Genomic DNA, 20,288 nt, shown 5'->3' with positions numbered 1-20,288 from the left:
CACTGCAAATGCTCTTGTTGGGCCCCTCGTACTACCGAGAAATTTTGTCAAGTGCGGCGCATCGTAACTGCTAACATTTTGAGATTCATAGAACATGAAGTAACTGATAAGGCTGTTCGAAATAAAGCTAACGAGGGGTTTGTATTAGTAAAGACTCAAGAGCCTAGTAACAATAACAAAACAGGAAAAGAAATACGCACATGAAAGCATCTCATTGTGCTCCCGAGAAACCATGGTGGGCGGTCGAGAAGAACCTTAGTCGTCTTCTTACACAGATGTTAGTTGATAACCACACCTTCGTTATAACGATAAAAGCACTTACTCTTTACGTAGAGACACAACACGGGCGAATCGCCCCCAGCCACAAACATATCCATTATCGCCATATGGAGATCCAGGTCGATTTCAACAAGCATGCGCAATTTTTCTGCTTCGGCGTAATGGTAGATGAGGGTTTTCTGGGCGCCACTGTATTCTTCGAGCTTGGCCAGTGTGCGATGTACGCCAGCTAAGGTGATATCACTGATGAGAATTGGATCGTTGGAAAAGGGGTCCATCGTAGTGACGAGGTGCTTAGCCGCAATTGAGACAGGTTATTTTTGCCGTTAACAGCTAGAAAATCAAGACAAAAGTCGCGTAAAACAGTGCCTTTTGTCTTTCCCGAGGTCGTTTCAGATCCCTCCTTTGCTAGCATCATGTCTGGCGGTTCATCGCAACGTTCCTTCGATGTAATTTTCTTCGCGATGAAGTTGGTGTTGCCCATATGAGGATTTTGGCCTTCCTCAACTTATATTCTTCATAATTCTTCTTAGCATACTCCGCATGCACCATGCGGTAGAGGCAGGTTCCAAACATTTCATGATGCTGTTCTTTATTCAAGGTGAGAGGCTTCACGGCATCTGGAAGGTTGCCTCCCCTAAGTATGGACCGGATCTGTTTCTGCGCTCCATGTTTGACAAGCTTAGTAAATTTCACCTTGTCTTGTTTTCACAGCTTTTCGAGAAGTAGCGCAGCTCATCCCATGCACTATCAAATTAGGTGTCCATAAGGTTTTTATTCACAGCCCTCGTAATTCAGAAGGTCCTGCTTGTTGTACATAATGGCGCCACATTGCACGATCAAACAATGGAGCTGATGACACGAGACTGAATATTGGCAAAGAAAATAAACAACCGCAAAGAAATGACTAGACCCTATCGATGGTTGTTTCTATCACCCAGCAAGCTCAACCTTCACCATTGGGGCATTCATTTTCGTTTAGTTGATGTATTCTGCAGGAGAAATATCCGACGTGTGAAACGCATGAGTGTTTGCTGGGTCCAAAATTACACGAGACTCCTTGTCTTTACCTATAAATTATAATCGATTATATGCAGGACGTTTGACTATCAGAAAGAGCAGGTAGTGGTGTTCTAGAAATTTGCCTGATATAGTTAGCTCATAGGGTGGAGACAGACGAACTTTCTAGGCGGCGAGCGCGGGCGGTGAGAGAAAGAATTGATAATCCAAGCAACTACCAAGAGCGTCATCTCAAGTCAACCTATACCATACCCTTCGCCTATCACCACATCAGTGATTATCTGCTGGAAATGTCTCGCGAAGCCTACCAAGTTCCCTCGCTCGGCTCCAACGGAGGCGTTGGCGGTCAATCTGGGTTCGCTACCACTGAAAGCCCCGCCGCTGTTCGCTATATCTGCGGTGACTGTGACTCAAAATTTGCGCTACAGCAGAACTCTGCTCTTCGATGCCCGGAGTGCGGACATCGCATATTGTACAAGGAGCGGACAAAGAGGTTAGCCTCCTTGCCATCTTTGACTACTACTGGGTAGTATTCTAACTCGTATGTTTGTAGGATGGTGCAATTCGAAGCGCGGTAAAAGTGCTGTACAGCAATCCTAGTTCGCGATGAGTTTCCTACAGAGGGCGGGGCACATACCATCGCCATAAAAAGCACGCTTACTGACCAACCCATGCTTCTTCGGCCGGGCCTACCGACGTCGCAAATACTATTATTGGATGACGCATTTTCTTACGGCGCTTTGGATTCGTTCTATTTGATGCATTGTTTACATCGGCGGTTATGATTTGTTTCATTTTTGCTCAAAAGGACGTTGTGATGTACATTAAAGTACATTGTTGACGAAAAGGGTACATGTCAAAAAACATGAACAAGATACCATAGAAGCAAAATGTTGGAGTCGGGTATCGGTTATACCGAAATAAATTCTTTTCACATTCTACGTCCAGATGTGTAACTTTTATAGAGTATTTGTCACCTCAATAAACTTTTCAAAGGATTTCAGCGCTTGCCCACTTTCGATAGCCCATCGGGCCCGTCGAACACCCTCTTTCCAGCGCCCACCACCCGGTCCGCGCTCTGTGATCACTTTCCCATCATCCCCAGGGCCCATGTTGCTAGTTTCGGCTTCGCATACTCCAGCTGTAACCAAGAGTGCTGCTGTATTAATGAGAATGAAATGCATCAGGGGGTCATCGGGATCCAGTTCGTTGCGAAGAATACTCATAAGCTTGCCAGCGTTCTCTTTGGGCATTTTTTTCGTGTAGACGTCTTCTATAGGATGCGTAGGGAAGCCAAAATCTGAGGGGTGGATCTGAAATATGTCTAGCTTCGTATGCGTCCTTTCTTCGTATTCTTCGTCGTCTTCGTTATCATCGTCATCGTCCTCTTCCTCTTCCGCTTTATTATTGTCCTTGTAGTTGGGATTCGGATATTCGGACAGCCTCCAGCAATTTGTCGGCCCCGCGCAGCTGATCTCGTCCATATCCTCCTCTCCACAAACAACCAGTGCTTTCTTTGCACCTCCGAGTCTCAATGCCTCGATGAACACAGGTCCAAGGCTTTGGTACGCAACTCCAACTAGCCGGGCTTCTAATGCCCAGTCGATAGGATTGGCCAACGGACCCATCAGGTTGAATATTGTGCGAATACCCAGGCCGCGGCGAACGGGTTCCGCGTACTTCATTCCTTTGTGGAAATTCGGGGCGAAAAGGAATAGATAGTTTGTCTTGTCGCATACTTTGGCGATGTCGCTTGTCTTGATCGCCGAGAGATTCGGTGGTACAGGAGAAACGCAGTTCAAAACGTCTGCCGACCCGGAGAAGGATGTTTGCGAGCGATTTCCATGCTTAGCTACCATCAATAGAGCGGCTGCGATAATTGACGAGGTCGTGGAAACGTTGAAGGTTGAATGCCCATCACCGCCAGTGCCCACGATATCACACTAGACGGAGTATTAATGTTAGTTCAATGCCATCAATTGGCCAAACCAATACATACTAGTCCACCTCTATAATTTCCCTCTGCCTTTCCTCGAGCTTTAACCACAGCCCGCAACGGAGCTCTCTCGACGGTGCTTGCGGCCTCTCGCATGCGTTCTGAGCATAGTGCAATGACTTTTGGGTCTCGGTCTAGACCAGTGGAATGTAAAAGAGTCAACAGAGCAGCTGTCTGGATAGTGGAAAGACGATTCTCAAAAATGAGGGCAAATGCGGCTGCAATTTCTTCAGCAGAGACTTGGATCTCCGCCGCGGAGGGGTACGCGAGACGCTTCAGCAGAGGAGAAATCGACACCGGTTCAGGCTGATCTGCCTCAGCCATTGTGCTGTGGTGTTTGATCTGAATCAGAAAGCATATAATAAGTCGTCGAGATCTGTCGCTCACTGGCTTCTTGAGTTTCTTAAACAGGAGCTCGAATTACAATTGGGATGACTCTTCTCTATGAATCTCAAGTCCTTGCCTGATGAGGTTAGAACCGGCCCAGCACGCCTCCGACTATGGTTCGCCGACCGCCGAAACCGCCGACCGGAGACCCATCTAGAGGTCATGTGACTGTCGTGGCCTAAGGCGGAATTATTACAGGTTCTTGGCGTTTTGCAGAATCTCACCGCCCGGCTATCCTCCTTTGGTTGGCTCGACTTTACTAGAGCAAAAATATAGCCCCGGCTTCTTGCTTGCTTGGACCTTTTCAAGGACTCAATACAGCGCGGCACAGGCACGACTTTCATTTCTTGAATTCAAATTCTGGTTATTCATAGATCTATTTCTTAATTTTTTATTTTTTGCATATCAATGGCTCCACGCTTACGAGTTCCGCATTCACACATCACCCTGTCAGTCCGCCGGCAAAAAGGACTGGCATATCAATATGACATGCCCATCAGAGCTGCCAGTACAGCGACAGTCGCATCAACAGTCGTTGTTCCTCCTCCTTCCTTACAAAGGATGAACAAAAACCCTCCACGTATCGCAAGAACCGCATCCGTCCAGCCTCCTTCGCACAGACGACCTGAAGAACGTCGCTCGCAGCTTCTGCGACAATACACATCGCTCATTCGCACAGCACCTTTAATGGTATTTTTCCAACACAACAACCTCCAATCAACCGAATGGGCAGGTATCCGCCGCGAACTGTCTCGGGCTTTGCAGAAAGTCGACGAACAGCATGCTTCCGAAGGACGAAACACAACTGCCATGGCATCGCATGTCAAGCTCCAAATCATTCAGACACGGATTTTCGAAGTCGCCCTACGTATCGTAGACTATTTCCGCCCCGCAAACATGACAGGAGCCGAATCCGGTGAGGATATTCTTACCCACGACCTGTCACGTGCAGCACACGATGCGGTTTATAAAACGAAGGGAAAGCATGAACTGGCAACTATTCTTTCGGGTCCCCTCGCAGTTTTATCTCTGCCCAATGTTTCCCCTGAGCATCTCAAAGCCGCCTTGTCGATACTCGCTCCCAAGGCTTCTGGGTTTTCGGCTCCGACGCGGAAAGCGAACCCCGGTTACCACGAGCCAACTGTCCAGGAGGGATTGCAGAAGCTCATGTTGGTGGCTGCTCGAGTAGATGGCCGAGTCTTTGATCTTGAAGGAACCAAATGGGTTGGAAGTATCGAGAGCGGTCTTGATGGACTTCGAGCCCAGCTTGTTCATGCGTTGCAAGGTATTGGAGCCAGTGTTACATCTACTTTGGAGGGTGCTGGCAAGAGCCTTTATCTCACGATGGAAAGCCGGAGGAGTGTGTTGGAGGAAGAGCAGAAAGAAGAGAATGGAGAGAAGGCAGAGAGCGGGGGAAAGGAAACTTAGTTGTTTAATATGAACTACACCCTTTCTACTTGTACAATACCATTCAATTCTTCACTGTCTACATAATTTGCGAATTCTGCATTTACCTTCAGATATAACCAATAATATTTCTGGGTGCTGAAAATTTTTATAAATAAGATCTTGAATTTTGTTAGATTCTGTTATTCACAAAAAGACATGAGAAGCCAAATACGGCTGATTTAGTTTTGTCTTAGCTTCAATTTTGCGTTCATGCCCACAATACAGCGAACGAGATCCCAGTCCCCGTCCAATCCGACCCAATCTGTGACAAGAATACCGGTGCCCCAGTCACCATCAGGGTGATCGCAATGTTGCAAGCAGATATATTTGGTAGCAGCTGGGTTCAGCTTGGCAGCAATCTTCTCCGGCCAAGTCTGTGTCTTCCAGAAGTTGCTGGCGCTGAGGAAGTTGATGTAGAAAGGATGCTTCTGGTTCGGATCACCGTTTCCAAAGGGGTATCGAACACAACCTGCACGGCCGATGTGCTCACTGACGTATTGTATCTTCTTTTCGATGTTTTCGGTCTCTAGAACCTCGTAGAAATCTTGGATGCAAAGCAAGCCGCTTGGACAGGTCGCGTTGGGGGTGTTGTCAGCCCATCCGCCAGCATCTATGCCGAAGCCTCGCCCGTCATTCTCCCCTTTCAAGCGATCTTCTAGGTTGAAGCGTCTCACGAGAACAATCTTACCCCGGACCTCGCCTAGGTTAGGGATTCTGGGGTCGGTAAACCAGCGGCTGTCTGGTTTGGCATAATGGTCGCGGACAATCCGACTAAGTTGCTCGTCTGTGGCGTTTCCGGTGCCTTCTTTCTTTAGAGAAATGATCAAAGTCTCAGAAGGGTTTCGGTTGAGGAAATCGTCGACATCGCGCATCAAGTCTTTGAAGTATTTGTTGCCAGAAAGTGAGATGGGGAAGGCGCTGTGCACAAGGATGAGCTCGTCTTTCGACGGGTCATCCGGGTACTGGGGTTGCACGCGAATATCAAAGAACCGCACTCCATTCTCTAGCTGCTCCTTGGGACTGACTGCCTGGCAACGGACTGAGGGCGGAGCTATGTGATGGGTAGGCGAGTTGTGTGTGCCCGGAATTGAGAACGCAGAGAGCGGGATATCGTCACGCTGCTCACGCATCCAGGCGTTCAGATTCGCAGAGGAGAAGATTGCGAGATGGGACTCTTGTGTAACAAAAACACCAGTCAGTCTGTGGCGAGGATTGTCTGACAATACTTTCATTTCAGCCGACTCAACAGTGGGGACCGGGATAGTAATCTGGTGTCGTTCGCCATCGACTTCGAACGATAGGCGTAGACGTTCTTTGTCATCATTCTCGAATGTCTTTACATCTGTTTTGTTTGTCGAAAAGGGCTCTACACGAATGTTCACATCCTGGTGGGCAAAGGGTTGAGCATCATTGGCAAGTGGCTCAGCAGTGTTGTTGGAACGAGTCACATTAGTCGCGGCGTCAGTCACAGCGCGCGCGAAATTCTTGGCCATGGCCCCAAAAGACTGAATGCCATCTTGTTTGGGTTTCTCTTGCGGGTGGAAGCGTTCCACTAGCTTCAACTCAATGGGAGTGGAGGTGAGATTGCGGATAGTTAGCACTTGAGCGACCATGGTGGAGTTTGGATACGAATTGAGCGATGTTTTCTTTCGTATATAGAGACCCGAGGATGCTGGAGATCAAAACGGTCAAGGGGCTCTTCGATGATCTGCAGCAATTTATAGTCCCCTCGACTGCACACCTCGAGCAGTGCCCCTCCTTCTTAGTGGAGATGTGAGAGATTCAGCTTGGGACAGATCTCGGCAGACACCAATCATTTGCAGGCGCCGAGCTCTGTGCTCCTTGGCGGATCGATGCAATCAGAGTCGCAACAATGGATACTGATACACTATTGGATTTGGATCTGGGATGGGTCGCGAACAGCTGGAAAGCACTGGTGATGGAGCTTGCGATTGGCTCGCGGCAACAAACTTACGGACTAGCTCAGCTTAAAGGTGGGGGTTTGCGACATTTGGTTCTTGTTCTTGATGATATTTCGAGAAAACGAGGCCGTTTAGCCATATTACCAGCAAACACACGACTGGTACTGCTTCGGGGCCGCTCTTGGAAACATGCTGCTATCAATTGATAAATACTCTCGCGTTGGACTGAGCCAGGCATCGAAAAATGTAAGAATACAGTTCTCGGATGGCGAGGAAGATAAAGGACAGCGGGAGTCATCATGCATATAAATCCCCGATTGGAAATAACAAGCTGAGCCTTGGAGCTTTGCGGACACCAAATATATGGATGATTGGGAATTGTATCGAAGCAAGTTGGTCAAAGGTCAAAGAGGTCTACTACAAGGGTAATTGCCTGGGGCCACAAGGTCCTTCCAACCTCATTCTACCATACATTCGTTCCACATTAGTGCAAGGTACAGCTGTATGGGATCTAATCCTAACAACATTTGAAGTACAGTAGATGATATTAATAATATCGAAACCTACTGCTACTCAAAGAGTCAAGGGCCTCGGCCATCACGTGAGGGGAACTCCAGTGATAACGCTCGGCTATCGTCGGCGGGCTGATAAGAGCGGCCTGCCATGTTTAGCCGTCGTCCTCCGCAACTCGACTTTGTTTGATTATTACTGAGCACCACAATGTGAAAACCAATGCCCCCCTCACTCTTCTCTCTTTTCTCCTCTCTCTCCCTTTCTTTCTTCGTGTGACATGAACAGGGCAATATGACTCTATTACGCTGCTCCCGACGGCTTGTGTGCAGCAACGTCTATCGCACCCACCCCTCAATTGCTTTACAATCACTTGCTTTGGCGGATCTCTGTCGTCGTCGGGCATTTCATGGCTCCACCACGTTTTGGGGAAACAGGTCACAGGTTCTGAAGGATGTAGGAGAAGGTTAGTTCCGACGAACGCCCTATTGTCAAGACTTCTACAAGTTAATTGACTCGGCGTTTTAATAGGCATCACTGAAGTACAGATCATTCAGTGGTATGTGGAGGAGGGCGCACATGTCGAGGAGTGGAAGCCTCTGTGTCAATATCAATCAGACAAAGCTGTGGATGATGTATGTTTCCTGCTTGTAAGCCACGGCTCGTGCTGATGTGCATCACAGATAACGTCGAGATATGCGGGTGTTATTAAAAAGCTTCATTTTCAAGCAGATGATACAGTGCCCACAGGAAAAGTGAGTATATCGGATCTATTATCAGGAATATTACCGGAAAGAAAATATACCTAACTATCTCTTGCTAGGCACTATGTGATATTGAGGTCGACGATGCACAGTATCCCGACGAGGGCACACCCGTTCTTGCCAATGCAGAGCCAGCCGAGCCCGAACCTTCGCAGACTAGCCCCATCACTGAAGATTTGAAATTGGATACCCCGAAGGAAATTCTTGTTGAAGAAGAGAAACCCAAATCAAAATACGCTTCTCTTGCGACTCCTGCAGTACGCGGGCTCTTGAAAGACTTAAATGTCAACATCCTCGACGTTACGGGGACAGGCAAAGAAGGACGAGTCCTCAAGGAGGACGTTCAAAAGTTCGCAAGATCAAGAGACCTAGCTAGCATAGTCCCAGTACAGCAAAATACGTCATCAGCGAGACCACTTGTGCCGGCTGAGACCAAACAAACTGAGACCATTGCACCATTGAATCATATGCAGTCGCAAATGTTCAAGACCATGACCAAGTCTTTGCAAATACCCCATTTACTATTTACAGACGAACTCAATATCGATGCTGTCACGGCTCTTCGACGCAAACTCTCCAGTGATCCCAGCAATACCCCGAAAATCACATCTCTATCCTTCATCATCAAAGCTGTCTCTCTAGCGCTCGAAGAGTACCCGACCCTGAATGCCAAAATCGACACATCTGATCCAAAGAAACCAATGCTAGTGATGCGCAAAAACCACAATATAGGAGTTGCAATGGACACTCCTCAGGGTCTCATCGTCCCTAACATCAAGAACGTCGCGGCGCGGTCAATCTCGGACATTGCTGCTGAGATATCTCGTCTCAGCGCTCTGGGGAAAGAAGGCAAGCTCACACCAGCCGATCTGAGTGGAGGCACTATCACAGTCTCCAACATTGGAAATATTGGCGGTACGTATGTGGCGCCTGTGATAGTCTCGTCCGAAGTTGCAATTCTCGGAGTTGGTCGGTCAAGGGTTCTCCCTGTCTTTGACGATGCTGGCCAAGTCACCAAGGCCGAACTCGTCAATTTCAGTTGGAGCGCAGACCACCGAGTTATAGATGGTGCTACAATGGCACGGATGGCCAACAAAGTCCGAGAATTTATGGAGTCGCCGGACAAAATGTTGCTGAGACTGAGATGATATAAATATATGTTGGTAGAGTAAATAGACTGTTCGATATAGTTAAATCCTTTGCGATACCTAGTGCATGAAATATATGAACCTACATATTTTAAGTGCGTGGTCCAGTTTATTGATTCTAATGTATTACAACGATATAAATCTACTAAATGAAAAGACAACCTCGATGAGGTAATATGACCGAAGAAGAAAAAAGGATCAAAATCATTAAAGCCTGAAACCCGGCTATCAACCAATGCAATTGAAAAGGGAAAAAATAAAGTGTATCCATGCTAATGCACCTATTGCCGAACACCATAGCGCTTGTTATCATTCGCAGACACCAAGAACATCACGCTTATCAATTATATTCCGCTAATTTCTTGGCCACAGTTTCCGAGACCCGGCGATGGACTTCCTCTGGAGATGTTGTGACATCAACTGCGAGAACATCCTTCTCGTCGGTAGGGTCCTCGAGGGCTTCGAATTGCGAGCGGATCATATTGCTTTTCATATAATGGCCGCCGCGTTCGTTGACTCGCTCCATCAGCACCTTTTCGTCTGCTTTGAGGTATATAAAGTGGATTTGAATGCTTGGGTGGTCATACGCGGCTATCCGGATGACGTCCCGATATTTGAGCTTCAGTGCCGAGCAAGACATGACTACACCGGATGGCGCCGGGGTGTTGTCTGAGTCAGGAGGCGATAGAATATTCACTGCAGCGTCGCGCAGGGAAATCAACCAATCCCAACGATCTGCATCGCTCAAGGGTATCCCATTGCCCATTTTTTCCTTGTTTGCGGGGGTGTGAAACTGGAGAAAACCCAAGTCAGTGAGCAATTCGTTTCATAGTATAAATACACTTGAGACATACATCGTCTCCCTCTAAATAGGGCAATCCCAGCTCAGCCTGGAGCTTCTGAGCAACGGTTGTTTTGCCTGAGCCTGCAGGCCCGGTGACGATCCAGATATGTTGTAATGGCTGCATTTCCACGCTGAGCCGTCCATTCAAAGGCATACGGTAATCTGTCTTGGGAGTTGGCTTGCTGAGATGGCTGAACACTAAGGGACTCAGGCCATTCGCAGGCTTATCGTTTGCAGAAAGCATTTTGGCTTGGACGGAAGAATGGGGAAGTTTATAGCTGGAAGGTCGTAGTCGTGAATCCTCGTCTGCTGGACCGGCTCGACCTTGGTAGGCTGCGGGTCTCTACCTGGTTGTACAGATGGTGCTAGGGTGGTCGCGTGCAGCTTTTCGTGACTTATTCTTCTATTCTGAATTGGACTAGGTGATGGACTCGGATGTGAGTGATGCTGACAGGCAATAGTAAAGAGAATAGGTGGTGTACAGTGAAAGACGAGCGGTAATTGTAAAGAGAAGGCTATGCGGGCCCGCCCATCTTTTTAAGGAGAGAAAAGACCAGCCCACGGGTGAATTGGTCTTTTTTAGTCCTTTCTAAGTTCTCACCCCCTCTGGAGAAGAAATCCACGACGCTTACAAGCAATGGATTGGACAGAGACCATTTTCGCAGTGGAGAAGGCTTGAAGTAGAGTGCTTCCGACGATATGGTAAGGGGAGGATGGCGCGGGGGCACCGGCCGCTAGTAATTAATACGACTCTGCTACATGATTCCGTGGAGTCGTACGGTACATAGCAGGTGCGTTGTTGACTCAGGCAGTCCAGATTGCAATATGATATCTCATTTTCAACAAGACTCAATATTCAGTCTTCTCCCAGCCTCTACGCAGAGACTACAATTTGAGCACATGATGGAAACAGTGTCTAATACCGCCCTTTTTTCATTTTCCGAGATAGCAGCTGGTCGGAAACTGCTTCGCGGTGGGTGAAACGGTAAGGAAGGCACTTTGTAACGGCGCGTATTGCTGCAGCCGGTTATGGCATAATGACATCATCCTAGATACTGCCTGTCCAGTCAGCGAGTGCAGAAAGCAGGGATGGATCCCGCAATACGGTACCAGTACGTATAATATGTTACAATGCCGATGCCACCCCCACGCTAGCCATTTATCACTGTAATTAATCCTAATACAGGCTAGCTGTATTTTCGCTTTGGTATGAATACTGACTCTGCAGCTCAACTATATTATCGTTCATGATTCAATTTCATGCCCACCTCTTCTTCGGATCATTTCCAACACCTTGCCAAGATACTGGAGAGTCTATGTCTCTTTCTTCCTTTTACCCAATGTGGAGAACCATATGGAGGACAAGCTGGCACATGCACGTCGTTTCAAAAGGACTGGTGGTGATCTTGACACATGGTTAGCATGCATCCAAGAACCTGCATTAGCCTGGCAGACTACAGCTCAGTCGTTGGACTCAGAACAGCTGCTTGGCCCGCGGCTCGACCGGGTGACCAGTAGAGGCTACATCACTATACAAGTCTGCAACTGCCGGTTTCTTTAATCGCAAATCCTTGTGCGGCTGGGAAATCCATTGGAACAATTGACCTTGTAGACATTTATGGAGCGCTAAACTTCTTCAAATGTTATATATGTATTTGTTGTTATATTTTTAACACATGGTATTTAAAGCATGTCTAATCCATATTTCTGTAATGTCCTGAAATAATACATGTAGATAGGAATTGAACTCTCTTGGTAAGTTTGATATTCATCTTTGTACGGCACGTCCCTCATCAATTATTGATACCTATATTATTCATCTGACTAAGAGCATATATATCATGCATTCTTCCACCGAGTATTTTTTAAGAAATATAACATTAATTGACATACATAGCGGAGATATTTTAATGATGTACAGTGTAAAGTTGATTTCACGTGGATCGAACGTTTAAACATGCGGAGGAAATGGATTACGTAACCCCACCTAGCTTCTTCGAAGGAGCGTCAACTCCGCCGCCTAGGCAGACAAGTCACATGGATCAATCGCATCTGTCACAACAATAATCACAGCTTGAATTCTACATCTAGCCAGAGCTTGCGGGTATTTTCTTCTCTAGTGTGGACAGTGCGCATCAATTAATTCTGTCCTTGGCAAAAAGATTGGGCCATTTTCTCCATCGCAATGGCTCCCTTCTTCTTCTCCACACCCGTTGATATCGATATCGTTTTAGAAGACAGCGATGAACGGCAAACAGTCGATGTGAAGCTCGATAAGGGCCGTCGCGAAAAGGCCCCGCTCTATATGGATGGCGAATCCATCAAAGGCGCCGTGACAATCCGACCGAAAGATGGAAAGCGATTAGAGCACACCGGCATCAAGGTGCAATTCATCGGCTCGATCGGTACGTCATACTGTACAATCTTAGCTTCTCTTACCTCCGGATGGCAAAGAGAAGTCATGAGTGAAACCGTGTGCTGACTATTGCCTAGAGATGTTTTTCGACCGCGGCAATCACTACGAATTTCTCTCTCTTGTTCAAGAGCTCGCCGCCCCCGGCGAATTGCAGCACCCACAAACCTTCCCTTTCAACTTCAAGAACGTCGAGAAGCAGTATGAATCATACAATGGCATTAACGTCAAGTTGCGATATTTTGTGCGGGTCACAGTCTCACGGCGCATGGCTGATGTCATTCGGGAAAAGGATCTCTGGGTATATTCGTATCGCATGCCTCCAGAGACTAACAGTCCAATCAAGATGGATGTTGGAATTGAAGACTGCTTGCATATCGAGTTTGAGTACTCGAAATCACAATACCACCTGAAAGATGTCATCGTCGGGCGAATATACTTCCTCTTAGTACGTCTCAAGATCAAACACATGGAGCTGTCCATCATTCGACGAGAAACAACGGGCGCGGCACCAAACCAATACAACGAAAGTGAAACACTGGTGAGATTTGAGGTGAGCGATTTTCTCCATTCGTAATCTCAGAGAATTCCCATGCTTACCGCCCTTGACAGATTATGGACGGGTCACCATCACGAGGTATGTTGCTTTGAGGCTAACTAAGCACCACAGAATTAACTAACGGATACCTTAGGTGAAACTATCCCTATCAGACTATTCCTTGGCGGCTTCGATTTGACCCCGACCTTTCGCGACGTTAACAAGAAATACTCGACCCGATACTATTTGAGCCTAGTCCTAATCGACGAAGGTATGTATAAGTTTTGTATATTTATCTTGCCTGTGATTCTCTGTCGAGGCTCGTGCGGAAATGGGAAACAGGCCATGTTCGACACCTAGATACGAAACCGTATTGATTACCGATTCAATAGCCGACGGCCATTGAAACGCTATCAATACGGTTTCGTACTAGGTGTCTCTGGCCCTGGCTGCGCTAACGTCTTTTCCCCGTCACACCAAACCCCACGCTGCCTGAACTCCTGCCTGAATTTATCCGACTGGTTATAAAAACTAGGATGAAATCAAGGAAACCCCCAACATCTTAAGATCTCAATGGAGACCGCTTTTTCTATACGCATTTTCTTCTTGAGCAACTGACTGACTTGCTTCTCACCCAGACGCCCGTCGTTATTTCAAGCAATCGGAAATTGTTCTCTACCGCCAAGCCCCGGAAATCGCCCCAACCCCAGAGGTTGCGCAGCAGCAGGTTCTTCAGAAGCAACAGCTCCAGAGGCAGCAGCATGTCCTCGTTGGCCCGAATAAAAACCCTCAGCACATGATTCAACCTCCAGCAGCTGCTATTGCTGCACAGCAGCAAGCGCAAGCACAAGCACAAGCACAAGAACAGGCGCAGCCCCAACCGCAACCTGCTGGTCCCGCGTGATAGAGTAATACCTTGACTTCTAACGAATGAATACCAAGACCCCTTTCCTTTATTTCCTCCAGCCTGGCCATTTTCCAAATGCCATTGTCCCCACCTAACATAGTAATTACTCATGTATCCGTACCTAGAACAAAGTCTCGTGTCTTTCTGGTAGATATCAAATACATCAGAAGTATGACACTTCCTTGGTTGCAGGTGAAAGAATAAATAAAGTCCATATGTAGACTAACTACTCCAATCTAATTTATATACAGAATCTATGAGAGAGTCAAGGACAACAAATAAAATAATCGATAGTCGGTATTAGAACTCCTTCCTACTACTCATCCTCCTCGTCCTCTTCCTCATGATCGATATTGGAACAATCCCCTACCGCATCTAGTATCCTCACCAGATTCTCCAAAACACGTCGATCTTCTCGGCCCGTAACCTGCCCGGCTACATGCACACATTTCACAACGAGCGGATACATCCAGCCGAGATGCTTGCGGTATTGAAGGTGATTGTTGTGGCGAGTCTTGATGGCAGATGATGACACAATTCCATTGGGGTCTTCGGGAATAGCAACGGGTTCGCTTTCAAGATCGACTAGGCGTGTGAGAACGTGGATGAGTTCGCGGTGCGCGGAGGCTGGCTGCGGCATGAGACCACGGAGTGGTTGGTCGGCGATGTATGATTTTAGGGGGAGAGAGCTACGGAGGATGAGGTAGGGCATGATGGAGCGCGCAAGAGCGATGCGTGATGGGACAGTGGGGTCGGTATCTTGAACGCCGTTTTGTCGTGATGATTCGGGCTTAGGCGAGGAGGGGGTGGTTGCATGTGCTAGTTGGAACATTGTATCGACGAGGACATAGGCAATGCGCGATCTGGAGATAGGTACTGGGTTGTATGTCCGGCCCCGGCGTACTTTATATAGGTCATGGAGTGGTTTCTCAAGTAGTGCATTGATTGGCTTGTCCATGCGCTGTGGAGGGTAAATGAACGATGACTCAACAAGGGCACATGAGAAGTCTCGCTGGATACTTTCCGGTACGTTACTAGATCCAAGTGAGGGGATGATTAGAGGAACGAGTCTCTGAAAAGCGTCAATATCAAATTCCTCATCGGAAGCGATTCTTGTAAGTGGCATATCGACATCACCAGGGATGCTGGCTGTGATAATCCCATGTGTAATCTCGACGATGCTGGACCAAAACCGCGTAATATCAGACTTCTCAAACACGCCATATTGCTTTTCGACATATGGCACCGCCACGCGGAGAATGTTGATAGCTGATGTTGTAGCTTTCTGCCAGATAAATGGCTCTCGGTCTTTGCCCTGCCAGTTATATTTTCGAACAATAGGATGTGCGAGGTGTTGTAGCAATGATACCAGGGAACCGTCTGAGAATATATCGACCTTGATACCATGCTCAGCGATATACCAGGTTGTTAGATCGATAGCTGCCTTTGAAAACGCGACAAATGACGGGCGATTCCTGTCGCGATCAGCTGACCATTGTGTTAAAGCAGCGTCACAGAAATCTGCTAGGCATGTCACAATAGCAGGCTGAGATTCACTCTTGTCATAACAAAGCGCTTTCATACACTCAATGATCAATTCTTGAAGAGTTGATTGGCTGTCAATATCAAGTGAGTATCTTGAAGTAACAGAATTCCACATTGCTACTCGCATGTGCAACAGAATTTGCCGGACTTGTTCCTCAGTGACACTGCTTTTATAAAGTCTGTAGATTTGCTGGAAAGACCGGAAATACGCGAGAAGAGCATCCTGATTTGAGTCTTCCATGTTCAAGGAATTTGCCCCCATGACTGGATGGTTATTCACCCACAAGAGCCAGGCTAAGCGCACAGCTCCATTGCTAAGGGCACTCGAGGTTTCTGCATGTTTTATGATTTCATGGAGACTTCCAAAGACTGCCTCTACCACTTCATGGGTGTTAATCTGGGCTAGTACTTGAAAGAATCCAAGAAAGCGTTCCCAGGACGAGTCAAACCCAGCATCTTTGAGTATTGGGTCAAAAAAGTTTGCAATCAAGTCGGAGCCACCTTTGATCATGATAACGGCTGTTTCTTCCCATGCTTTTGCCTGATCATCCCCCCCTTCTCCATTAGCTTTTGTAGTTTCGAGAGTCCTGGTCTGGACGTCGCTCATCATGACAAACAAAACTCGATTCAAACAGAGATTCCATGCCCTGGGGGACAATTGTGGACCGTATGCATCAAATATTCTCAGCAGTGTCCGAATTGCACTGTTGCGAATTTCCGGTCGACTGTCTGTAGTGAGGCCTACAATGCGAAGAAGTAGCAAAAGCCACAAAGCTCCCCGGGAGGTAGGAATATCGGAATCGTCTGTAAGCTTTGCAAGAGACTCCTCGCTTATAGCTGTATCAATCGAATTTTCGATGGAGAATTTGCCAACTTCGGCCTGAAGGAAATCTGAAACGTTCCAGAAGAAAGTAGTTGTAGTCAACGAAATATTGAAGTCCTGGTCTTGTGATGCGAAGTATGAAAACGAGTCGACCAAATTGAGGAGACATGAGGGCGGAAGAAGAGTGAGGAAATCAGAAGCGATCAGCTGCAATGAATTATACGCCGCCCGAACAAGCCGAGGAGACCTGGATGTGACCATTCGAGGTCTCAACAAGGAATTTTTCATATCTTCCGCCGATATATTTTCAGGATCCGAATTACCCTTGTCGAAAACACTAGAGACTAGTTCGAATACGAGGTCCCAACCAGATACAAAGGTTTCTCCGTGCTGCTCCAGCATGACCTTCAGCGTATCTAGTACTTGCTCATGGGCTTCAATGTCGACAGCAGATGACTGAAATCGCTGTTGATGCTGATAGAGTGATCCAATCTGCGACTGAAGCGACCGAAGGTTTCTCAATTGCAAGGCGTTCTTAGTCTCGTCATCAATGTCGCCATTACTCATGGTTTCAAGGACAATACTATTCAAAGTCCTGCTTGCTTTCAGACGACCAGCTGGACTGTGGTCAATGTTGGTCACAATTACAATTAGATTGACATTCAATGTATCCCAGATTGCATCTTCTTCCGGTCCCACAGTCGAGAGGCGATCTATGTTCGCTGAACCAAGATCTTTGGTTTTTTCTAACACAAAGTTTATTTCGTCGTCTTGTATTTTGGATTTCCCCACCGCAAACGAAATACTGCGGGTTGTTTGATGGACTCGTCCCATACGTCGAGAAGGGGAAGAGCTTGTGGGTGAAAGGGCGTTTACGTTTGTACTCTTCCCGAAACTTGACGCCAAGTTTAACAAAGCCTTCAATATCGCTTCAAAGGAATCGTTGGGATACTCTGCAGTACTTTCAAACATCCTCGATGCAACTGTTTGAACTGCGATGATCTCATTTCCCATATTAGCTCGAGGAATGTCGTGGCTGGGTTGAGTTGTATTGTCGTTGCTTCCAGCAGTAGGGCCCGGTTTCGTGGTCATGACAGCAGAGAGCTTAATCACCAAATCTGCGTTTTGTAATGTTTCAAGAAGTATAGACCACGCAGCTTGGTCTAACGTAGGTCCAAGCGCAATTCCCAGATTGAGAAGAGCTCGCAGGCAAAGCAAATTCCTAGTGCTCAAAGATGCCCGAGAAGCCTCAAATGACGCTTTGGGTGTCGCTACAGGCGAGTTAAGTGAAGTTCCTTGCGCTGTAGTTTCTGAAGCTTCAGCTTGTTGCGATCCCGACCCTGATCCGTTTTGGTTCACACCACGTGCATTCAAACTGTCCACCGGAATGGTGGCTTTGCCTAGGGTAGTTAAAAATGCATCTCGGGCAGCAGACTGCCTCAGAAGTCCAGCCACATGGGTCAGCTTTTGAAAAGATCGAACAAGATTGTGGTAAAAGTCCGCATCCAAGGCCGCATAAAGAAGAGTTGAACAGGTTGAAAGAATGGCAGGCCAGCATGATTCGATAATTCCTGCGCTGGATCGGATGGCAGCAATCTGTGGGTGATCTTCCAGAGTCAATGGATTCAGGGGAACAGTTTGTTTCTTTGAATCAGACGCAGTAGATCTTGTCGAACTTGATCTATGCAGTTCACGAAGATCCCCGCTAGAACCTTGCTCCCGATCATGCATTGCCGTTCTTTTCTTGCGTTTGCTTCTCGATTCTGTCACTGTCAGAGGGAGAATGAACCTGGCTAGACCCTCGGACAATAAGCTGATACAGCTGAGAACGAGGCTATAAATATAAGTTTCAGGCGGTGGAGGTGGTTCTGATTTATCAAGAAGTTCCAGATATGGTGCTCTAACCGTGCTCCACTGGCTACTGATCCCGGTTACATTCTCATCCGCAGCGTTCACTGCAGCCCCAATGACTCCAGCAACACCACCAGACTCTAGCGTGATTTGTTCCTCAGTGTTGGACCTGGAATGCTGAACACTGGACGGAACAGTTGACTGATGGCTGATGCCTATAAGTGAAGGCTTCTCCGATGCCAGTCGTAAGAGGGAGGTCATGTGGTCCTTGACGATTGTTTTTTGGCCCTTGACTTCATCGAACAAAGCATAGGCCAGTCTAATCAAGCCGGGTTCAGCATGAAGGCCACGGAAAACCTCCATACAGAGAACTCTTTTCCACGACACAGAGACATCAGGTTCTAAAAGGTGAATGAGAAGTGCGAGAGCCATTTCACACTCATCTGGTAAGAGGTTCATAAAGTTCCGCAGAATAATGAGGAGAATTCTTGTGATTCGAAGCGTTTGAGGGAAGCCATGCCTTTCCGAGAGATACCTCACTATCAAGGGCATGAGACGGTTTCGTAATACGTACATCTGTTCTGGATGACTCCGGAGCAGTTTGATATTGTTCGACAAGATGCTCTCAATGAGCTCTAGGACAAAGACAGGCGATAGGCCCTTTATCTGAAGGAATTCAAGCTTCTCGCCTTCCACGAGGTGGCAAAGATCGCCGAGAATCTAAAAAGAATTAGCTTCTATTCGTAAAACTTAATGAAGTCAAGGCCTACTAGAAGGGCATCGTATGCGGCTACCCCAACGTCAATGTCAGACCCATCAACCGAGACAGTCTTGGTAGCAATTGGGTGATCGGAATTTCCTTCGTAAAGTAAATAAATCGATCTTGTCTTTTCGTTGGATAACTTTACCATCTTCAGCTACAACTTTTTCAAATGTGGAGATGACGAGCTGTTGCAAAGTAGCTGCTGCGGTGTTTGATACTGCTGCAACTTTGCTGGCTTGCAATGTCGCGCAAATCTCCAAGGTTTGTGCTAGTAATTCTCCACTCAGTTCGTCAGAGTAATTATGCAATAGAGCTGGCAGTGTCTGCAGAATCTTTAGCTGAACATCTTGGCCTATACAGATGTCAGTGCCTCGGAAATTCTTCACTGGGGTTTCCATACTCAGGCCGGTTGACTCTCTCAAGGCAGACAAGGTATCTCCAAGTCGGTCAGGCGACAGCGCATGAGATGTCGCAAGCCTCTGGAGACAAACAGCACCAATGGTGGCAAGTTTTACTTGCCGTGTTTGACAAGCAAGAAGAAATGGGGTGATGAAATTCGGACGGCGTATTAAGTCTTTAATGGTTACTCAGTCTACTGCATGATGGTAAAACCCAAGATGAATGTAAAGCAAAAACGGACCTGCTGTGATTTGTGCCTCCGAAGTTGAAGGCAAAGCCTTCAACTCACTCAGCGATTGTTCGGCAGCCTGGAGGTGCAGTTAGCAGTAGTTTTTGGTAATAAAACAACATATAATCGCACATTTCTGAGTTCGGAGTGTTTGCGTTTTGACTCCTGAATTAAATTTGCAAGCTCTATCTGCAGAGTTTGGGAGGTCATATCCAATTAGGCAGAGAGGATGATAGGAGCGATGGCATATCTTGCGCTTCAGCATGCAATTAGTTTCTATTTGGAGCTGGTGCAAATGCTTGGCAGGAGTCGAAGCTCAGTAATTCGTTTGAAACGCGGTTGCCTTTAAGAACTCGGAACAACCATGGCGGGGAGGGGCATATATGCAAAACTGCTAGGAGGAATACCGAGCTTCTCCATAGAAGGTCAGATATGTTGTCGACAGAGTACAGGAAGGGAAGCATACACGCAGCGTGTCCTCGCCCGCAGACGATGCTTGAA

General features: G+C 47.2%; 8 protein-coding genes across 8 annotated transcripts; 4 read left to right on the top strand and 4 right to left on the bottom strand.

Moving 5' to 3' along the window:
• Positions 1-1,589: 1,589 nt before the first annotated feature.
• BGW36DRAFT_427506 (uncharacterized protein) lies at positions 1,590-1,877 on the top strand (the record flags this gene model as incomplete). The annotated part of the gene is made up of 2 exons (XM_046220421.1): positions 1,590-1,792; positions 1,853-1,877. 2 exons carry the CDS (start codon positions 1,590-1,592, stop codon positions 1,875-1,877), a joined length of 228 nt encoding a protein of 75 aa, XP_046072249.1.
• A 381-nt stretch (positions 1,878-2,258) lies between these two features.
• BGW36DRAFT_397229 (putative anthranilate phosphoribosyltransferase) lies at positions 2,259-3,619 on the bottom strand (the record flags this gene model as incomplete). Its single annotated transcript, XM_046218267.1, has 2 exons — positions 2,259-3,242; positions 3,299-3,619. 2 exons carry the CDS (start codon positions 3,617-3,619, stop codon positions 2,259-2,261), a joined length of 1,305 nt encoding a protein of 434 aa, XP_046072248.1.
• Positions 3,620-3,966: 347 nt separating this feature from the next.
• BGW36DRAFT_378892 (uncharacterized protein) lies at positions 3,967-5,226 on the top strand. Its single transcript, XM_046216158.1, has one exon. It carries the CDS (start codon positions 4,091-4,093, stop codon positions 5,108-5,110), a length of 1,020 nt encoding a protein of 339 aa, XP_046072247.1. The 5' UTR covers positions 3,967-4,090; the 3' UTR covers positions 5,111-5,226.
• Positions 5,227-7,105, bottom strand: BGW36DRAFT_378891 (phosphatidylinositol phospholipase C). Its single transcript, XM_046216157.1, has one exon. The coding sequence runs from the start codon at positions 6,742-6,744 to the stop codon at positions 5,311-5,313; it is 1,434 nt and encodes a 477-aa protein (XP_046072246.1). The 5' UTR covers positions 6,745-7,105; the 3' UTR covers positions 5,227-5,310.
• A 652-nt stretch (positions 7,106-7,757) lies between these two features.
• BGW36DRAFT_319943 (putative biotin-dependent 2-oxo acid dehydrogenases acyltransferase) lies at positions 7,758-9,576 on the top strand. Its single transcript, XM_046212625.1, has 4 exons — positions 7,758-8,029; positions 8,095-8,198; positions 8,247-8,318; positions 8,387-9,576. The coding sequence occupies exons 1-4, from the start codon at positions 7,858-7,860 to the stop codon at positions 9,473-9,475; spliced, it is 1,437 nt and encodes a 478-aa protein (XP_046072245.1). The 5' UTR covers positions 7,758-7,857; the 3' UTR covers positions 9,476-9,576.
• On the bottom strand, positions 9,577-11,005 carry BGW36DRAFT_378887 (thermoresistant gluconokinase family protein). The gene is made up of 2 exons (XM_046216156.1): positions 10,330-11,005; positions 9,577-10,268 (listed from the first exon to the last, which is right to left on the bottom strand). Exons 1-2 carry the CDS (start codon positions 10,561-10,563, stop codon positions 9,816-9,818), a joined length of 687 nt encoding a protein of 228 aa, XP_046072244.1. The 5' UTR covers positions 10,564-11,005; the 3' UTR covers positions 9,577-9,815.
• Positions 11,006-12,504: 1,499 nt separating this feature from the next.
• Positions 12,505-14,174, top strand: BGW36DRAFT_296635 (vacuolar protein sorting-associated protein 26; the record flags this gene model as incomplete). Its single annotated transcript, XM_046211289.1, has 5 exons — positions 12,505-12,724; positions 12,813-13,285; positions 13,345-13,369; positions 13,425-13,541; positions 13,909-14,174. The coding sequence occupies 5 exons, from the start codon at positions 12,505-12,507 to the stop codon at positions 14,172-14,174; spliced, it is 1,101 nt and encodes a 366-aa protein (XP_046072243.1).
• A 319-nt stretch (positions 14,175-14,493) lies between these two features.
• Positions 14,494-19,997, bottom strand: BGW36DRAFT_295186 (putative endosomal peripheral membrane protein; the record flags this gene model as incomplete). Its single annotated transcript, XM_046211154.1, has 6 exons — positions 14,494-19,116; positions 19,167-19,255; positions 19,305-19,511; positions 19,560-19,733; positions 19,800-19,866; positions 19,920-19,997. 6 exons carry the CDS (start codon positions 19,995-19,997, stop codon positions 14,494-14,496), a joined length of 5,238 nt encoding a protein of 1,745 aa, XP_046072242.1.
• Positions 19,998-20,288: the final 291 nt, after the last annotated feature.

This window comes from Talaromyces proteolyticus (assembly GCF_021365285.1).
Source record: "Talaromyces proteolyticus strain PMI_201 chromosome Unknown BGW36scaffold_6, whole genome shotgun sequence".
Lineage (NCBI taxonomy): Eukaryota > Fungi > Ascomycota > Eurotiomycetes > Eurotiales > Trichocomaceae > Talaromyces > Talaromyces proteolyticus.
Note: the sequence above shows the minus strand (reverse complement) of the source record. Positions and strands in the feature narration are given on the sequence as shown.